At 38.4% G+C, this 16,907-nt stretch overlaps 1 protein-coding gene across 1 annotated transcript; it reads right to left on the reverse strand.

Moving 5' to 3' along the window:
• Positions 1–2,273: 2,273 nt before the first annotated feature.
• On the reverse strand, positions 2,274–15,044 carry LOC103249374 (COP9 signalosome complex subunit 8). Its single transcript, XM_008048002.2, has 8 exons — positions 14,871–15,044; positions 13,766–13,836; positions 12,627–12,675; positions 10,510–10,642; positions 6,520–6,627; positions 5,355–5,417; positions 4,055–4,102; positions 2,274–3,300 (listed from the first exon to the last, which is right to left on the reverse strand). Exons 1-8 carry the CDS (start codon positions 14,946–14,948, stop codon positions 3,221–3,223), a joined length of 630 nt encoding a protein of 209 aa, XP_008046193.1. The 5' UTR covers positions 14,949–15,044; the 3' UTR covers positions 2,274–3,220.
• Positions 15,045–16,907: the final 1,863 nt, after the last annotated feature.

The raw sequence follows: 16,907 nt of genomic DNA on the forward strand, positions 1-16,907 counted from the left end.
GCTCATTGCTCCCATTCTTCCTCAAACTGCAGTTTTGGCTTTCACAAAACTTATAATTCAAACTCGTGTCACATCTAAGAGCCTTAGTATTGGTCACAGGCTTCTGGGTCATGATCTTAGGATTTATTGAAGGTGCAAATTGTAGAATATAGTTTTAGAGGACAGCCATTTTGTTGAAAGAATGCGGCTGGGTTACTTGCAGGGAGCCCACTGTGAACTTTGGACTGGGCAACATTCCAAACATTCTGGGATGGGTCACTTTCGTTTGTAAAGTAAATACTTAAGCTTCTATAGAATTGTTTAACTTGGCATAAATCAATCAGCTTAGGATGAAAAAGGTTTATAGAATATGTCAGTCACAGATTAGGTTATCCTTTGTTATGTGATTTTAAGATTATCATATGAAAAGGGTTTAAAGGCAATCATTGATTAAGTTTTCATGGATTAAGGTTTCTGGTGGGTGGGGGACGTCTCTCCCACATCTGACTTTGTGTATAAAAGACCCGTTGTAATTCCCAATAACACACATCGCTTTTTCACTAGACTGGAGTCCAGTCTCTTTCTTTCTCCCTCTCTCTTTCTTCTTCCCCCCAATCACTGATGCTGTCTCCACCTTTGGGGTACCCTGAACCCGGCTGGAGCTGGTCTCTGGCAGAATATAAACACATATACATGCTTTTTCATGCTCAAATTGTCTCATTTTTAAATGGTCGGTGGGAGCCCCTTCAAGTTGGCTTTTGTAACATTTTGACAGAAGTCCGAGTCTTTAAAAGCTTCCTCAAACCTGGGACTTGTTGTACCAAATACCAACTTGCACATTTAATGCACTAGACCTCTTAACTATTTTGCAAATAAATTCTTATTCCTTTAGCTAAAAATGAAATTGGGAGAATACAATCTGGGTACTAGTGGTGCTCACTACTACTGAACTGTAATCATTTTATGCCTTTTCACTTGAACAGAGTTGAAAAATATTTAATGATTAAAAAGAAAAAGTAAATCATATAATGAGTTTTCCAAGTCAAATTTGAGATTACTGGCTTCTAATGTTACATAATTACTAATTTCATTCTATGTTGTACTTTTAATAATGATAAAGATATCATTTTGTGAAATTAATCATGAAAAACCACATTTGGTGGTTTGTTTGTTTTTGTCCTTAGTGTACATCTCACAGACAAGATAGGTTATTATTATTATTATTATCATCATCATCATCATTATGTCAGTCTCACTCTGTCACCCAGGCTGGAGTGCAATGGCATGCTAATGGCCACCCCACCGTCAACCCACTGGGCTCAGGCAATCCTCCTGCCTCAGCCTTCCAAGTAGCCAGAACTACAGGTGCATGCTACCATGCCCGGCTAATTTTCTTTTTGATATATTGTAGAGACGAGGTCTCATGAAGTTGCCCAGGCTGGTCTTGAACCCCTGGGTTCAGGCAATCCTCTTGCCTCCGCCTCCCAAAGTGCTGGGATTACAGGCTTGAGCTACCATGCCCGGCCTGAGGTAATTATTTTTTATGTTAGTAGTTCACTGTCTTTTCCCTCCTCTTTAGAGAAACATTTTTATTCATTTTTGGTTTATCCTTCAATTCTTAACGAAATATAAGCAAATATATATGTATATACAATTGTAGTTGTTCTCCTCATGTTACTCTCAAAAATAGCAGTATAAACTCCTTGTACTTTCTGCTTTAAGTGTATACACACATACACACACACACACACATTTTATTTACATATATATATATATATATATCTTCTTCATGCCTTTCACAGCTGCATCGTCTATACTACATATTGTTGTTTATTCAATCAGTCCCCTATTAATGAACATTTGGGTTGATTCTAATTTTCTATTAAAAATAAAATCCATGGATACAATTTGCATTTAATACCTGAAAGCAAGAAAACGCATCAATTTCTTGCTATTGATCCTGACTTTACAAATTTCCATTTCCTCAACTGTAAAACAAGGAGTTAACATGACTTACCTATCAAGATTAAATAAAGTTGCAATTTAAAAGGTATTTCCATATGCGAACCCTAACTGTAACAGCTAATAAGATACTTAAAATGAAAACATGAATTATGTAGTCATCACTACATAGATCATTTCTATCTAATTAAGAAATTCATGAGGCAGAGCTGACTCAGGGAAAAAAATGACTAAAAGTAACTCATATTTTGAGAGACAATGACAAACTAGAATGTGTCCACAGAAAGACCGAGAGTGAAATTTCTAGAAATTATCTTAGAAAAAAACAGTTGAAGAATTTAGTTAAATATTTATTGAACAAATGCAGAATAAATGAACTAAGGGGAAGGGATGTTTTAACCTGAAAACATAACAAACAACTTCAAATACTCAGAGGGCTGTCACACAAAGAATAAAAGACTTGTTCAGTATTTCTCCAAAGGGCAGAACTTGAATCAAGAGATAAATATAAGCAACCAATAGGCTGCAGGATGGTTGTACAAAGTGTATCACGTAATAGCTCCTTTCCACATATAACATATTCCATACCTAAGTTTACCTTCTGAAAGGACCCAGCACAACTTAATACTTCTCATGAATGTCTTAAGTCCCATTTTCATTGCAAGCCCTCCACTGCCAGCAATGGGTGTACTCACACTACTGGAAAAAAAATCTAAAGTTAACAAACTGGTTTACTATGAGAATGGTTTATTTGTTCCTCAGCTGTATTTCTGTATTCGGCATTAGTAGCTCTCAGGACATGGGGAGAAAAGAGAGCATATTCTACAAAGAAGGTGAATCACAGCAATTCAGATATTGCCCCTGGGGACAGTTCTCCTCAAACTCCAAATGAATCACTACAATTATCAACCAGTGGTACAGATAAGAGTTTGGCCTGTGCTGGGGCAGGGAAAATAAAGTTGACAACTACTGTTCTACATGAAACAGGAGATCTTATTTTATGAGTCACTACAAAATATAAACTAACCACATAATACTGATGGCTCCATCCAGATCGTTAAATATTACAAAATAAGCATTGTTTCAACAACTATTCAGCATAATGTTTTAGGACAAACACATATAATATACCTTATATTATATATGTATCATATCTCATATTCAGTAAGGAATGCTGAGGTGCTTAATCCACCTAATAAATTGAAAATAAACATTTTACATTTCTATATTTGTCAGTACGCAGAATTCTGAAGGTGGATCTTGAACTCAGGGTGATAAATCAGTTTTCAAGGAAAGCCACATAATCGGTCAGTCTGGCTAATTGCTGTTCATTAGGGATTGGGGGAACTGGTGTAGGCTCTATATGTTAAAAAGAGAAAGACACTCAAGTTAGACATCACTATAACAAAGCTTTGGCCCCACCGCCCACCCCCACTAATTTTAACAAGGAAACTTTCTTAGATTTGTCCTGATCTTAGACAAATTCAGTCTCTTAGGAGCCTGCACTTTTTTGAATAGCAAGTCAAGAAATCTCAACTTTTATGAGTATAGTTTTCCTTAACTACGAGTAAAGGCCTGTCTGGCGTTGTTGTTATCCTAGGTGAAGTACTCTAGGTGAAGGTTAAAAACACTTTTAACATGCAACATCTCTTTTAAGAGATCACAGCTCTTCTTGGGAAGGTCCCTACCCATGAGACACTTAATTCAAGGAATAAGTACTGAATACCTTCCATGTGCCAGGCAACGCTATAGGAGAACTATTTGTAATGAACAAAAAAATCCACAAAGAACTTCATCCTCAAGAAATTTACATCCTAACATTTAAAATAGCCACATGTCATCTTGAGGGTATCTTCTGAATAAACATGCTGGTGAGACTTCTATAAAGGATTCCCTACATGACAGTAAGTAGGCCCTGCAGCTGGGTCAGAGGGTGCCACCACCTCAAGGTAAGCTACAGGGGGGCCCACAGTTTCGCTCTTGTAACCAGATGTATTACTATAAGTTTAAAAAATTTAATCTGTTTATAAGGTTAGAACCAAATGCACACACGCACCACCCAAAAATTAAGAACAATGAGATATTTTAAAAATATGTGTATGAAAATACATACCTGACAAGGGAATAAACTTATTAAAGGAAGTATCCAGGGCCCCTGCAACTAAATAAAAAAAAAAAAATTACAGCTCCACTTATAGAAGTTATTGTAAAGACCTTTCATAGAACATAATGCAATATGCACTTATGGCCATTTATTTCTTAAACAGGAGATAATCATGCTCTATTTTGGTAGTCTTTATTAAATCAGTCTTCCTTCATCATCTAGGTTGGCTGGGATCATGTCTTCCTATTTTTTGTACCCTCACAGTGCTGAGCACATTGAGATTTGTGTAATACTTTTTACTGTATGTTCAACAATGTCTAAACAGTAGGAATTCAGAGTAGATAGAAGAAAATTTGGGTTGATGTGGATGCAGGGAGGTTTATGGAAGTGGGCATTAAGCCTGGCTCTAAAGATCTGGCAGAAAAGGACACTCCTGGTCAGCAGGGGAAGAGAAATCACCAGGCAGGAGTGAGGATGACTGCCTCAGAGAGTTAAGACTAGGGGGCTGGGGAATTCTGATTAAGACAACGAGGACAGGTCACAGAATGTAAGACTAACAGAAAGATTAGAGAAGTTAATTCTGTGAAAGGGAAAGCCACAGAATAAGAGTCTGTATGACTCAAGTACAGGAGAAAAAGGAAGCAGCTGAATAATTAAAAGTTTTTCTTTCTTTCTTGAGTTGGAGTCTCAATTCATCACCTAGGCTGGAGTGCAGTAGCACACTCACGGTCACCCCAGTGTCGACCCGCTGGGCTCAGGCGATCCTGCTGCCTCAGCCTTCCAAGTAGCCGGAACTAGAGGTGCGTGCTACCATGCCCAGCTAATATTTTGATTTATTGTAGAGATGAGGTCTCGACAAGTTGCCCAGGCAGTTCTTGAACCTGTGGGCTCAGGCAGTCCCCTCACCTCGGCTTCCCAAAGTGCTGGGATTACAGGCTTGAGCCACTGTGCTCGGCCCTGTTTTTCTTTAAAAAGTTTAGATATTAAGGATTAGCACAGTTAAAAATGGTTCAATAAATAAAAAGATGGGAGATTAATATTTAACAAAAATTAAGCAGTATTCAGGACCATGAAATACCTACATAAAACAGTCTTTTATATATGAAATACATTTTAAAAATTTAAAAGTAGGTAACTTTTAAGATCCCTTCTATCCTAAGTCTATCACTACTTACCTATATTTAAAAAGTGAATTACTTCTATTGTGTTAATGCAATTTTAATCAAATTATTTAAATGCAGAGTCTGAAAATCTGAAGCAGTCTTAGAAGAGTTCAATGCTGCACAAATGGGTGAAGAGCTCCACCTACCTGGCTTTCTGGGCAGAACCATTCTTGTGGTGGAGTCGGCTTGCCATCCTTGTTCTAATATACCTAAAAACATGTATTTCACATACAGATGAGGAAATAACAAAAACACCCAACATAATCTACCATCTGTTCATGATACTACTTGTATGAGAGACCTTTTGTGTTTAACCTATCGTGCATTTTTACTAAAAAGGTATACTATGGATCGCATGTAAACTTATTTTGATATATTTCTGAAACATAAATCAAAGCCTCATTTTATTCTACTAGGCTGCTATAATCACTACCTCCATTAGGATGTTAGTTTTCTGTAAAGTCTATATTAAAATAATCTAATCAGTATTATAAAAACAGACATAAGGAAAGCATATATGACACCTTTTGTAATCATATTAGCAATAACAAGGATGATGCAAATGATGAAAACAGATTTCATATCAAAAAGTTTCCCCACAGGTATCACACTAGATGCTTTTAAAGGGACCATTTTAAGTAATCGTCACACTTCTATGGAGTGGGACATGGTGCCATCATTTGACAGGTGTGGAAAAGGAAGTTTAGGGAATTCTAGGATTTGTCCTCAATCATATAACTGGCATGGGGGTGGGATGGTACAAGGATTCACACTCAAGCAGTCAGTTAAAAATATGGGCTCTAAAGTACATTGTACATAAATAACAAATTATGTATCAATTTTAAGAGAAAAGTCAAAACAAGTAAATGTTTACATGAGTAAATAACAACAGTATTATTTAATATCATAAGAGCTTTCATTAACCTGTCCTCCATGAGTCTAGAATTGTGCTAAGACCTAAAAAATGTAAGGCATGATACTTGATGGAGCTCATAATTTAGTGAGAGAACAAAAAATGTCAGTAATGGTAAAACAATGCAACAAAGCAAGGGGAGGGATTAGTTTTATTTTCTTAACCACCTATGTGGATGTTCATATATTTGCTTGCTGCAGAACTATGAATGTGCTTAATTACAGGGTATTTGCTGGGGTGTTGCCCAGTACCTGTTTTATAACACCTTTCTAAAAAACAAACACAACCTAGATTCCAAATCTATATCCTATTCCAAGAATTTCAGAGAAGAGCTGGTGAACCTATAATTCACACTTCTATTTTCCACTGTCTTTGTAAGTAAAAGGAGCCAAAAATACCTTTCACAGCCTCTTCTACAGGAAGTCCAACGAAGGCTGCAAAGTCATCGGCTACTATTGATGTATATGCTTGGGAGACCAGGGCGAAGGCTCGTCTCCTTGTCGCATCTATTGTGGGAGTGGAGGTTGGCAGAGAGTAAACCATAAGAGTAGGCATTTTAAAACACATAATTAAATTACATAAATGTCAATTTTTATAAGACCAGACCAACCCAGACCAGAATTCTTTGCTTATAGATACAGATTAAGTGCCTCTCATGTAAGAGGAGCTCAAACACTGTTGAATAAACATTTCTAACACTTCCTCTGAGATGAAAACTCTCTCAGATGACAACAAATCTTACAAAGAAGAAAAAAGTTAATAAGCATAAGACTCCAACCCTAAGAAAATTTAATATATTTATGTAATGGGGATGTACATTTTATTTCTTTTATTCTCTTTTATTCCATTTACAAATGCTGAAATGAATGTGGCAGAAAACCTATTTTTGTTACTAGCTGTCTTTCTCAGGAGAGTCACTAATACAAGTTCACAGCTGGGAGGTGCAGAACAAACCATGTAACTAGAGCAAGTCTGTATCAAACTCTTGACTTCATTCAGGTTCAAAATCCTAAATCCCAGCCCTGAACAAGTAAGTCTAACAAGAAGGGGCTGCCAAACAATACTAGCAATAAAAACTCTTCTATAGAAATGGCATTTGGAATTGTTCACAGGCTTACATACCCACATGAAACAGATTCAGGAATGATAAAGAGTTGAGCACTGTGGAACCAGCTGGCCTATCTTTCTGCACATGATCTTCAGTAGCACAAGAGCTCCTCTATCAGTTGTCAACATACTTTGGGACTACTCTGAATTTTACTTTTCATGTTTAATAAGCAAGTGTACATAAATAAACCTTGTAACACTGAAAATCCCACTCCATTATCAAACAACTACACCAATTCCCTCAGGCCCTTTTTGCTCCAAACTAGCCCACTGGCTCTCCGAAAAGTCTTACACCTTCTCATCCCCGGGGTTTTGGTTTATGCCATTCCATGGCCTGAAATGCCCTCCTGTCTGCTCTCTGCTATTCCTAGGTCTGTTTATAATTAATTACAATCTCTGCTCTTCTGGAAACTCACTGTATTGTTTACACTTCTACTTTAACAGACAATCTTTTACCACTTATGGCATATTGTTCCACCCATCCCCATCTTCTCAATTATATTCCACACTTTTTGAGAGGAAGGGCTCTCTTGTATCTTTACATCCCCAAAGCACTTAGCATCTTCAGTAAAGTATGTACTGAACACTAGGACTAAAGCTTTGTTTTTCATATTCCTTAAACATCGCTGACAGTCACACTCCTTCCCAATACTGAGCCTGACACCCTCTCCACCTTTCAGGGAGCCATTATTTGCTCTTCTGTGCCTTTCCATTCAATTCCTTCCTTCTTTAACTAACCTCCAGCAAGCAATCTAACTTAAACACTGTGTCTATAGAAGGCTGTCTTTTTTTGGTCTCCTTAGGAAAATAAAAGTATATACCACAAAACAGCATTCATTTGGTAAGCCTATTTTTAAAACATTTACCTTAATGTTTTAATAAATTAAACATTATTAAAACATTATTAATGTTTTAATAAATGAAAACATTTCAGATACTCTGGTCAGATTTTGAGAGTGGGGAATAGAATATGAATAGAAGAGATACACAGAAAGAAGAGAAGCCAAAAGAGATGTAATTGGAAAAGGGTAGAAAAACATATGAGGGAGGCAGAAGTAAGTTGACAAGGGAAGCAAAAATAAAGGCTAAATGTTATTATTCTCAAATGCTGCATTATTCAGGCTGTTTTTAGCCACTCAGCATGCATGACTCTAACATCTACATTCTGACTAGTCACTATGTGACTCTCAAGAGCTGTGACATCTGTAACTTCATGAAGGCATGTGTTAGAATGACACGCAGGAAGGTGGAATAAACTGAGCTAGCACCTAATATCTGTGTCAATTTTTCATAGGACACATTTTTGGTGAAAATCCTAATAGAATACTAATATAATGCAACTTCAGTTGTTCAACAAATACTCAAGAGCTACTTTACCCATTATTGCCAGTGCTGCAGACAGAAGGGAAGAGGAGCTAGTCACTGCCCCATACTCAGCAATTCACTTCTACCCTTCCCAGTCATAATATATTCCAGGGAGGTTGGTCACCACCAATGCCTGTGGCACCTGAGCTCTATTGTTTTGGCATCAGGAGGTCAAAGGCCAGGATGAAAGGTCAGGGAACTTATTTCCTCTGCCCCCTCCTGCTTTGCTCCAGCTGACTTTCTGCATTCACAGCTCCTGTGAGGCAGCCCCTTTTCCACCTTGCCCCTTGGGTCTCAGGTAAGAATGGCTACTGTGTACAGTTAGTCCCTAATGTCTTTGTAGGTATTTGTTGGTAAGGACTGTTCTAAAGGGACTCATTCAGAAAAGAATGAAATGTGACAAAAGAAAGTGACTGTTCTTAAATAGAAAACACATTTGTAATACATTAAGAAGCAAAATATTAAGCTCAGCAGTAATTCAGATCTGTTATGAGACTACCCTTACCAGGATGCATTTTACAGAGGAAAAATAGTACCATTCATAAATCTGGAGATTTGTTCAAGTCTCAGGATATATACAGGAATAATGTAAGAGTGCTTTAGAATAAGGTAAGTGCTTATACATATTAACTCATCTATAACAACCTGAGAAAAGTACTATATCTAATCATATTGAGGAGTCACCCCAGTGACAGAACCAGAATTTGAACTGTGGAAGCCTGGATCCAGAGTCCAAACTCCCACATGTTATACTACACAGCCTCTCATGGGGCTACAGAACTGCTTTCAAGGAATTCTCAATTTAATGGAGAATCCACAGTAAGAGGAGGCACCGGGAAGGTACACACCAGAGCCCTTGCTGAATGAGTAAGGAGCCCCGAGCCCAGTCCTGCCAATGAATCTACTGTATAACACAAGGCTGAACTAGACATTATGCAAGTTGACTATGACACCAATTCCTTGAGGCTGAGATGAAGAGGTTAAGGCTCTTTTCTGTGCTAATTTCTAAAACTTTCCCCACTCTATCTGTGCATACTTCTCCTTTCCCAACCACCTGCCCTGTTGATTCTGCTCATTTCATTCACACTTAAAGCAGCTGCCTCCTGTGTTTTCACTTGTATTGCTGTTTTATGCTGACATGATTTTACCATTCCAAGGGCATTACGTGCATCTCAAAAACAATCTTGGCCATGTGTTATTCTGTAAAGCTGATATCCCTTACAGACTGATGAGTAGTTATTCTTGCTCACTGACTTCTCCAGAGCAGGAAGGCATATAGTGAAGGCAGATATTAACCACAGAAATAAGGTGACAATAAGAAACAAGAGTATAACAACATAAAAAGAGATCACTGTATAAATTTAAAAAACAGTGAACCAGGAAAATGTTAGGGCTGGGAAAATGGAGAGGCAGAGGACAAGATTTTATTGTGGGATCAGTAGCACATTTGTAATCTTCCAAAGCCATTAAAAACAGGTCTCAGTACCTACGTTTTAACTTGATTCATTACAAAATCCAGATGGTGCAGATGATATCTACAACAGCTGAGGGTGACAAAGTTCAAAGTGCAGTCTTTTATTTTTAAATACATGGATTTTAAAAATCTTTACCAACCCATATCTTAAACCTTTTTAGAGTATTACAAGACTTCATTTTAAGAGCAAAAATATCTTTTACTGAAATGAACAATTTCAATCTAGAATTAAATAAAAAAACAACAAAGGGATAAGCTGCCAATATAACCTTAAACAACATAAAATGAAAAAGTATGATTATAGCAAACTGAAAAAATTCCAAAAACTGCCTCACTGATTTATCAAAAATACTTACTTTTTAAACATACCATTGACTTCAACACTGCAGCACCCAGGAAACAGGTCTAATCTAATTTAACTTTTAACCAAAAGAAACACTACCTCTAAGTGCTTCCATGATTGGCTGGACCGTCTCAGACCACTGGTGAGCATTGATGGTCGTGTAGATCCCAGGGAAATCTCTCTGCCAGATTCTTTGTCCTACTGACCAAATTCCCCCAAGTTCAGAATTTGCCTGTAATAAATATAATTCCTTTTGAGGGTATTCACTCTGCAAATTTATCAATGACTGTATCTTAAAACAAAATACCAGAAATGATATAAGATTTGCTAGTTGTATAATTAAAACATAATTCAAATTTTTTTGAGATGCTTTTTCCATCCAATCACTATCAAAGACATTAAACACCATGAGTAGTAATGTAAGATTTATTTGTAGTTTGAAATAAAATTTTATTACATTAGCAAATGAAGGCATAAGAAAGCAGTTCAAAAATACAGCAGGTAGGCTGGGTTCGGTGGCTCGGCCTGTAATCCCAGCACTTTGGGAGGCTGAGGTGAGTGGACTGCCTAAGCCCACAGGTTTGAGACCAGCCCGTGCAACTTGGTGAGACCTCATCTCTGCAATAAATTAAAAAAAAAAAATTAGCCATGCATGGTAGTGTGTGCTTGTAGTTTAGCTACTTGTAAGGCTGAGGTAGAAGGATCGCTGGAGCCCAGCAGGTCAACAACAGGGTGGCCATGAGCATGCCACTGCACTACAGTTGGGGTGACTAAGTAAGACTCAGTCAAAAAAAAAAAAAAAAAAAAACAACTCAAAAAAAAAAAAACAAACAACTCAAAAAAAAAAATACTGCAGGTAATAAGCCTGAGACTAATTATTTTAAGCACTGTTGTTTTTAAAGATGTACTACATTTCACACACACATGTATACATGTATACATTTAGGAGCCAGGTATAATGGCTCACACCTGTAATCACAGCACTTTGAGAGGCCGAGGCAGGAGGATCGCTTGAAGCTAGTTCCAGACCAGCCTGGGCAACATAGCAAGACCTTGTCTCTACAAAAAATTAAAAGTTTAGCCCAGTGTGGCGCACACTTTAACTAGGATGTTAAAGCTGCAGCGAGCTAACTATGATCACACCACTGCACTCACACTGTCTCAAAACAAACACATACACACCAGGGATGCCAAAATAATGTATACACATTTTAAGAGACTTTCGCCAAAATCACAAGTATCTGGATACTGGTGATAACCACTGTGAGCACCTCTTGTCATTGCAGAAGTCAAACGTGACTTGTATTCATTCACCTTATTATTACAATTTTAATACAGTGTTTTCCTTTCTTAAAATGTGTACACAACTTACACACACACACACACACACACACGGATGACAAAAGTAATAGCAAAATAGTTAACAATGGAGGCTGTCAATCTAAGATGTCATTTATCATAGCCTCTCTAAAGACAAGACAGTGATATCACTAGTATCAGTGAAACTGTGTATAATTTATAATTCTTTATTTAACCGAAGAAGCTGAGGAATATTCCAATCCTACATAACAGAATGTCTGGAAAAGTAAGAGTAAAAATGCTAATCTGATCTGCTAAAGATCAACAATGAGCAAGAGTTTAGGTGAATTCTTGGTTACATTCTGAGAATATTTAAAAATTTACTTCATAGTCATGTTAGTTATAGCAAATCATTTGAAATTAAAAATTTACTTCATTTCACTTTGGAAGAAACGTCTCTCAGGTTATTTCACCTAATCTCCCATTTAAAATAGCAAGTCTAAAATTCTAATTAGCAAAAGTAATCTTAATGCTGTGAATAATCATTTTTAGAGTATTCTTATTAAAAATACCATTTTCAAAATAAGTACCATTATAGGAAATGGCATAAATCAGTTGAAAATCACCATCACCACCACCGCCGCCAGCACCTTCCTTCATTTAAGCTGGCTCAGGTGTTTAACTGGTGAAGCTGCACTTATAAAAATGTCTCAAAAAAGAACTGAGCAGTAGGAGCTGGGCACAGATTACCAACCCAGAATAATTCAAATTTCTGATTAGAGGAAGCTGAAGATCTATTCTTCAACCTTAATACCAGTTTAATGATTATTTCTGGGACATGGGAAATAAAGCAGGAACATTTAAGTGAATGAATGTCACTACTATATTAAAGTAGTAAAATGTGTTAAAATACTTACAGATTTTATAGCAGGTGGAATTCTTTTCCAAAGATATCTTGCATTATTCCTAATTTACACCACCACAAAGAAAAATAATCAATTAAAAACGTTTCAGTAAATGTTAAAAATTACTAGGTCCCAAGGCAAACACAGAGAAGGATAAAATATTCTACACGATACAGAATAAAATTTAGTTTCATGTAAATTTGTTCTGGGGAAATGAGTTGTTTTTCAGATAAAAAGATGTGAAATGTTTGTATTAAAATCACATTTTTGCCATTCCTAGTGAATTTTTAAAAATAAACGATCCATATCCTAAATTAAGGCAACAGCACAGTAAAAACACAGACTTATATAGAACTGCCCAAATGATTTATTCAGACATAAAAATAAACCAGTGAAGGTACTTTTAAGGCTCTCACATTCCCTAACAATACATATGACACACAATACTTTTCCCCTAATTACAACTTCTCCTACCAGGGTGTACAGAGCCTCTGAAACTTCAAAGGTTTAGAAGCTCGAATTACTAACAAACATGATGATGGGATTATAAAAATGAAACATAATTTATGCATGTGTAATAAAAATCTCAGTTTAGTTTTTAAAAAGATATGAAAGAAAGGTTTTGGGAGAATTTTGAACAAAGTTTTATCAGGAATCATCGATAGGTTATAGAACTATAGAAGACTCCTTCCGTGTAGCTATGTTTTCTGACTTTTCCTAATGAACGTGAATTTGAAATAGTTAAACAAAGAACTTTCAAGAAATCTAAAATACATTGGTAATGAATTCCTCTTGACTCCCAATCTTCCCTTTCAGCTTCTTTTGGTCTACGGATTACATATGAAGCTAAGTAGGCAGTAGTTACGAGAAAGTTTTAAAAAAAGAAGAAAGGGAAAAAGGTCAATGGAGTAGTATCTCATAATAAGCTGAAATGTTTTCTAGAAGGTATGTGTAAAACAAATGTGTCTTAAAATAACAGACTAAGCTTAATTTATTAAAGCTATGATTCAGTAGAAAATGGATATAATAGGTATTATAATAAAATATATAACTCATTGTGCCTATGTTGTAATGGTTCTACTTCAATGCTGTAAAATTTCCATATAACTTTGAGGAAGTGGTTGCTCTTGGCTTTAGTTAAAGATACTTACATGTCATTATGGAGCAAATATAAAGCTAGAAGCTGACCATACACTGGGGGTGTAGCAATTCCTCCAGGAGCCTACAAGGCCAACAATTTTTAAAGAGACAAAAAAATCATTTATTCTCATATTTCCACTAAAATATTTTATTAATGCTAATCAAAAAGCAAGCCTATTTTATAGTCCTATTACAGACTAGAAACAACTTAGAAAAAGCATGAAACACTAAAATCCAGAGTACTAAGTTTAGATCTGTCATCACCTCCGTTTCTTTATATATTTACATGGATGTATACATTGAAATGGATTCCCTTTCCCGGTTCTCAAATTTTCATTAAAATGATCTTACTATTACAAAAAACAAAAAGTTTCAAAAGATTCCTAAACCATTCCTATTCTGCTCATCAAGCCTGCTAAATGTCGAAGTAAGTTACTAAGGGGAAGAAAATCATCATAGCTGAGTTACGAAGACATTTCTCTCCTCACGCAATGGTAAAACATCTGTCTATTAGTGAGCTAATGCCTCTGGCCGGTGTCTTCTTTAGTTAATTAGTTTTTATACTAATGTTATGTTTTTTAAGTGACTTTCTAAAAAAAAAAAAAAAATCTTAACGTCAATAGCTACAAAATATAACGTTCATCTGTCTTATAAGAAACAAAATGGCAAGCTTGCTTCGTAACATTATGAGACTAAAGGCTTTGTGAGTTAAGAAAAGGTTACAACGATCACACCTTTCTTGGTGTGTGTGTGTGTGTCTGTGTGCCTGCACACAGGTCTTTAATAAAATCCACATTACGGTCCCCTCCAACCCTGCCAATAGGAAGGAAGGCTGTCTAGCCTCATTAACATGAGCATATCTGCGGCTGCTAGAGCAAAGATGCATAGGTTTTAGGGCTTGCACGCTGAAGACAAATAACAAAAAGCTCCTTGCGAGTTCGGGGAGACTCGGCCCAGCTGGAGCAGGCCGCAGCGTCCCGGGCTCCACGCGCCCGCCACCCGCGCCCGCCCAGTGCGCGCCCAGAGCACCGCGGGCCCCAGGCTCCGTTACCCTGGAAACCGGTGCCGCAGAGGAGCCGACCCCGCAGTTTCTCCCAGGGAGTCACAAATGGCTACCTCGAGTTCCTGGTTCTCGCACTGATCCAGCAACTTTTTGAAACTGAAGGCACTTTCCGCCATCACCGCCACTGGCATCTTCCCGGCCGGTCTCGCCCCGCACCGCCCCGGACCCCAGACCGTCCCTCGGGGCGTCGCGCCCGCGATGACGTTCAAAACCGCAGCCGCCGCGGAGCGTCCATACACAGGCGCGCCGTCAGTTCCGGGGCGTCGTCAGTCGCCACTGCGGCCGGGCCGGGGTCGGGTTGCGGCCTGTCTGGCCCGCCCTCTTGGTGCCTTGGAGGACCTATCCGGCTTTGCTTCAAGCCGATTTCAGAGCGCTTGGCCGCCCGGGGGAAAGAGGGCTTTGCGGCATAGGTGAGAGATCTTCATGAAGGCAGCCAGTTCATAGAAAACAAATAACAGCAACGATCATACATTTTTGTTGCTGCTGTTGTTTTTTGAGTTGGAGTCTTACTCTGTTGCCCAGGGCTGGAGTGCAGTGGCACACTCACCGCTACCCCAAAATTGACCTTCTGGGCTCCGGCAATCCTTCCGCCTCAGCCTTCCAAATAGCCGGAACTACAGGCGCGTGCTACTACACCCGGATAATTTTTTTTAAAGTTATTGTAGAGACGAGGTCTCGCCAAGTTGCCCGGGCTGGTCTCGAACCCGCGGGCTCAGGCAATTCACTCGCCTCGGCCTCTCAAAGTGCTGGGATTACGGGCTGAGCCGCCAAGCCCGGCCGATCATACAGTTTTAAATAAGGAAAGTTTTTGGAGCACATTGGAACCTGTAGCAACTTGACTCCCTGGCCAAGGCAGTGTCCCTAGGGCTCGGCAAAATGCTCTGCATAGATGTGTTCATGAAACGTTCCTGAGTTCAAACTTGCATATTCACCTGTCTTTTGGACATTTCCACTTTGAGGAAGCAAGCCAGAAGGCTCAAAATCTAAGATTGGATTGTCCTCCGTGTTGCCAGTCGTGGCATGACGTTCCGTGGGTTCCTTGACCCACCACCCAGAAAAGAATTTCAGAGCAGATCCAAGTATAGTTTGAAGACACAATTTTTTTAGAGAGAAAGAAGGAGACATTCCTGTAGGGCATGAGCATCTTAAGAGCTAGAATGCGCGTTTGGCTTTGACAAGAGGCTTGATATACCTATACAGTGATTATTACTGCTAAAAGCTGGGCAGCAGATATCTGAGTTCGATTACTGTCGCTCTCCTTTGATGAGCTAAGTGGCCTGGACTTTTCCTGGACTTTGCCTTTGAAGGGGAACTTGATAGACTTTTACAATGATTACTGTGCTAACCATGAGCTAAAAGGTGGACTGATTACCATTTCTCCATCTTTGATGGGCTTTCCTGACTGGACATTTCCTTTTAACAGAAAACTTGACAAACTTTTTTTTTTTTTTTTTTTGAGAAAGCAGGATTTGTTCAGAGGACAGGAAAGCTCCCACAGAGGGAGGGGGCCTGAGGAGGTTTACAATGAGTATTATGCTAACCATGAACTGAACGGGTGGTTGTACTGGTAAGTCCACATTCCAGCCCTCAGGGTGGTCAGGTCTGGCATGTCAATAAGGAAAAAATGTCTGAATGCTCACCCTATTTTAAAAGAAACTTATGTATCTTTATCTAACCCTTACTAAAATAACCTGCCTCAGGACAACTCCTTCGGGTCCCCTCCCACTGTGGGAACTTTTCTGTCCTCTCAATAAATCCTGCTTTCAAAAAAATAAATAAAGTAACCAGCCTCAATCCATACCTGCTTCTTGGGCAGCCTCCCCAGAGTAGCAGGCCCCACCCTCCTGGAGCCTCCTGTAGACACCAAGGGTGAGCTTCTCCAGCCCGGACCCTGACCTTTCCAGAGCTTTAAGTGGTCTCCTGCCTCCTTCCAGGCTATTCTATAAACAACAGCCAAAGAAATGTTTTTCTGAAACATAAAGCAGATCTTATTGATCTTATGCACAAACCCCTAAACTCCCAAGTTCTTCCCCATCGCTAAAGTTTACATCATATAATTCCCAGATCCTCTCTGACTTGCTCTAGCCATC

The sequence above is a fragment of the Carlito syrichta genome, unplaced genomic scaffold, assembly GCF_000164805.1.
Source record: "Carlito syrichta isolate Samal-C Ts95f unplaced genomic scaffold, Tarsius_syrichta-2.0.1 Scaffold120451, whole genome shotgun sequence".
Lineage (NCBI taxonomy): Eukaryota > Metazoa > Chordata > Mammalia > Primates > Tarsiidae > Carlito > Carlito syrichta.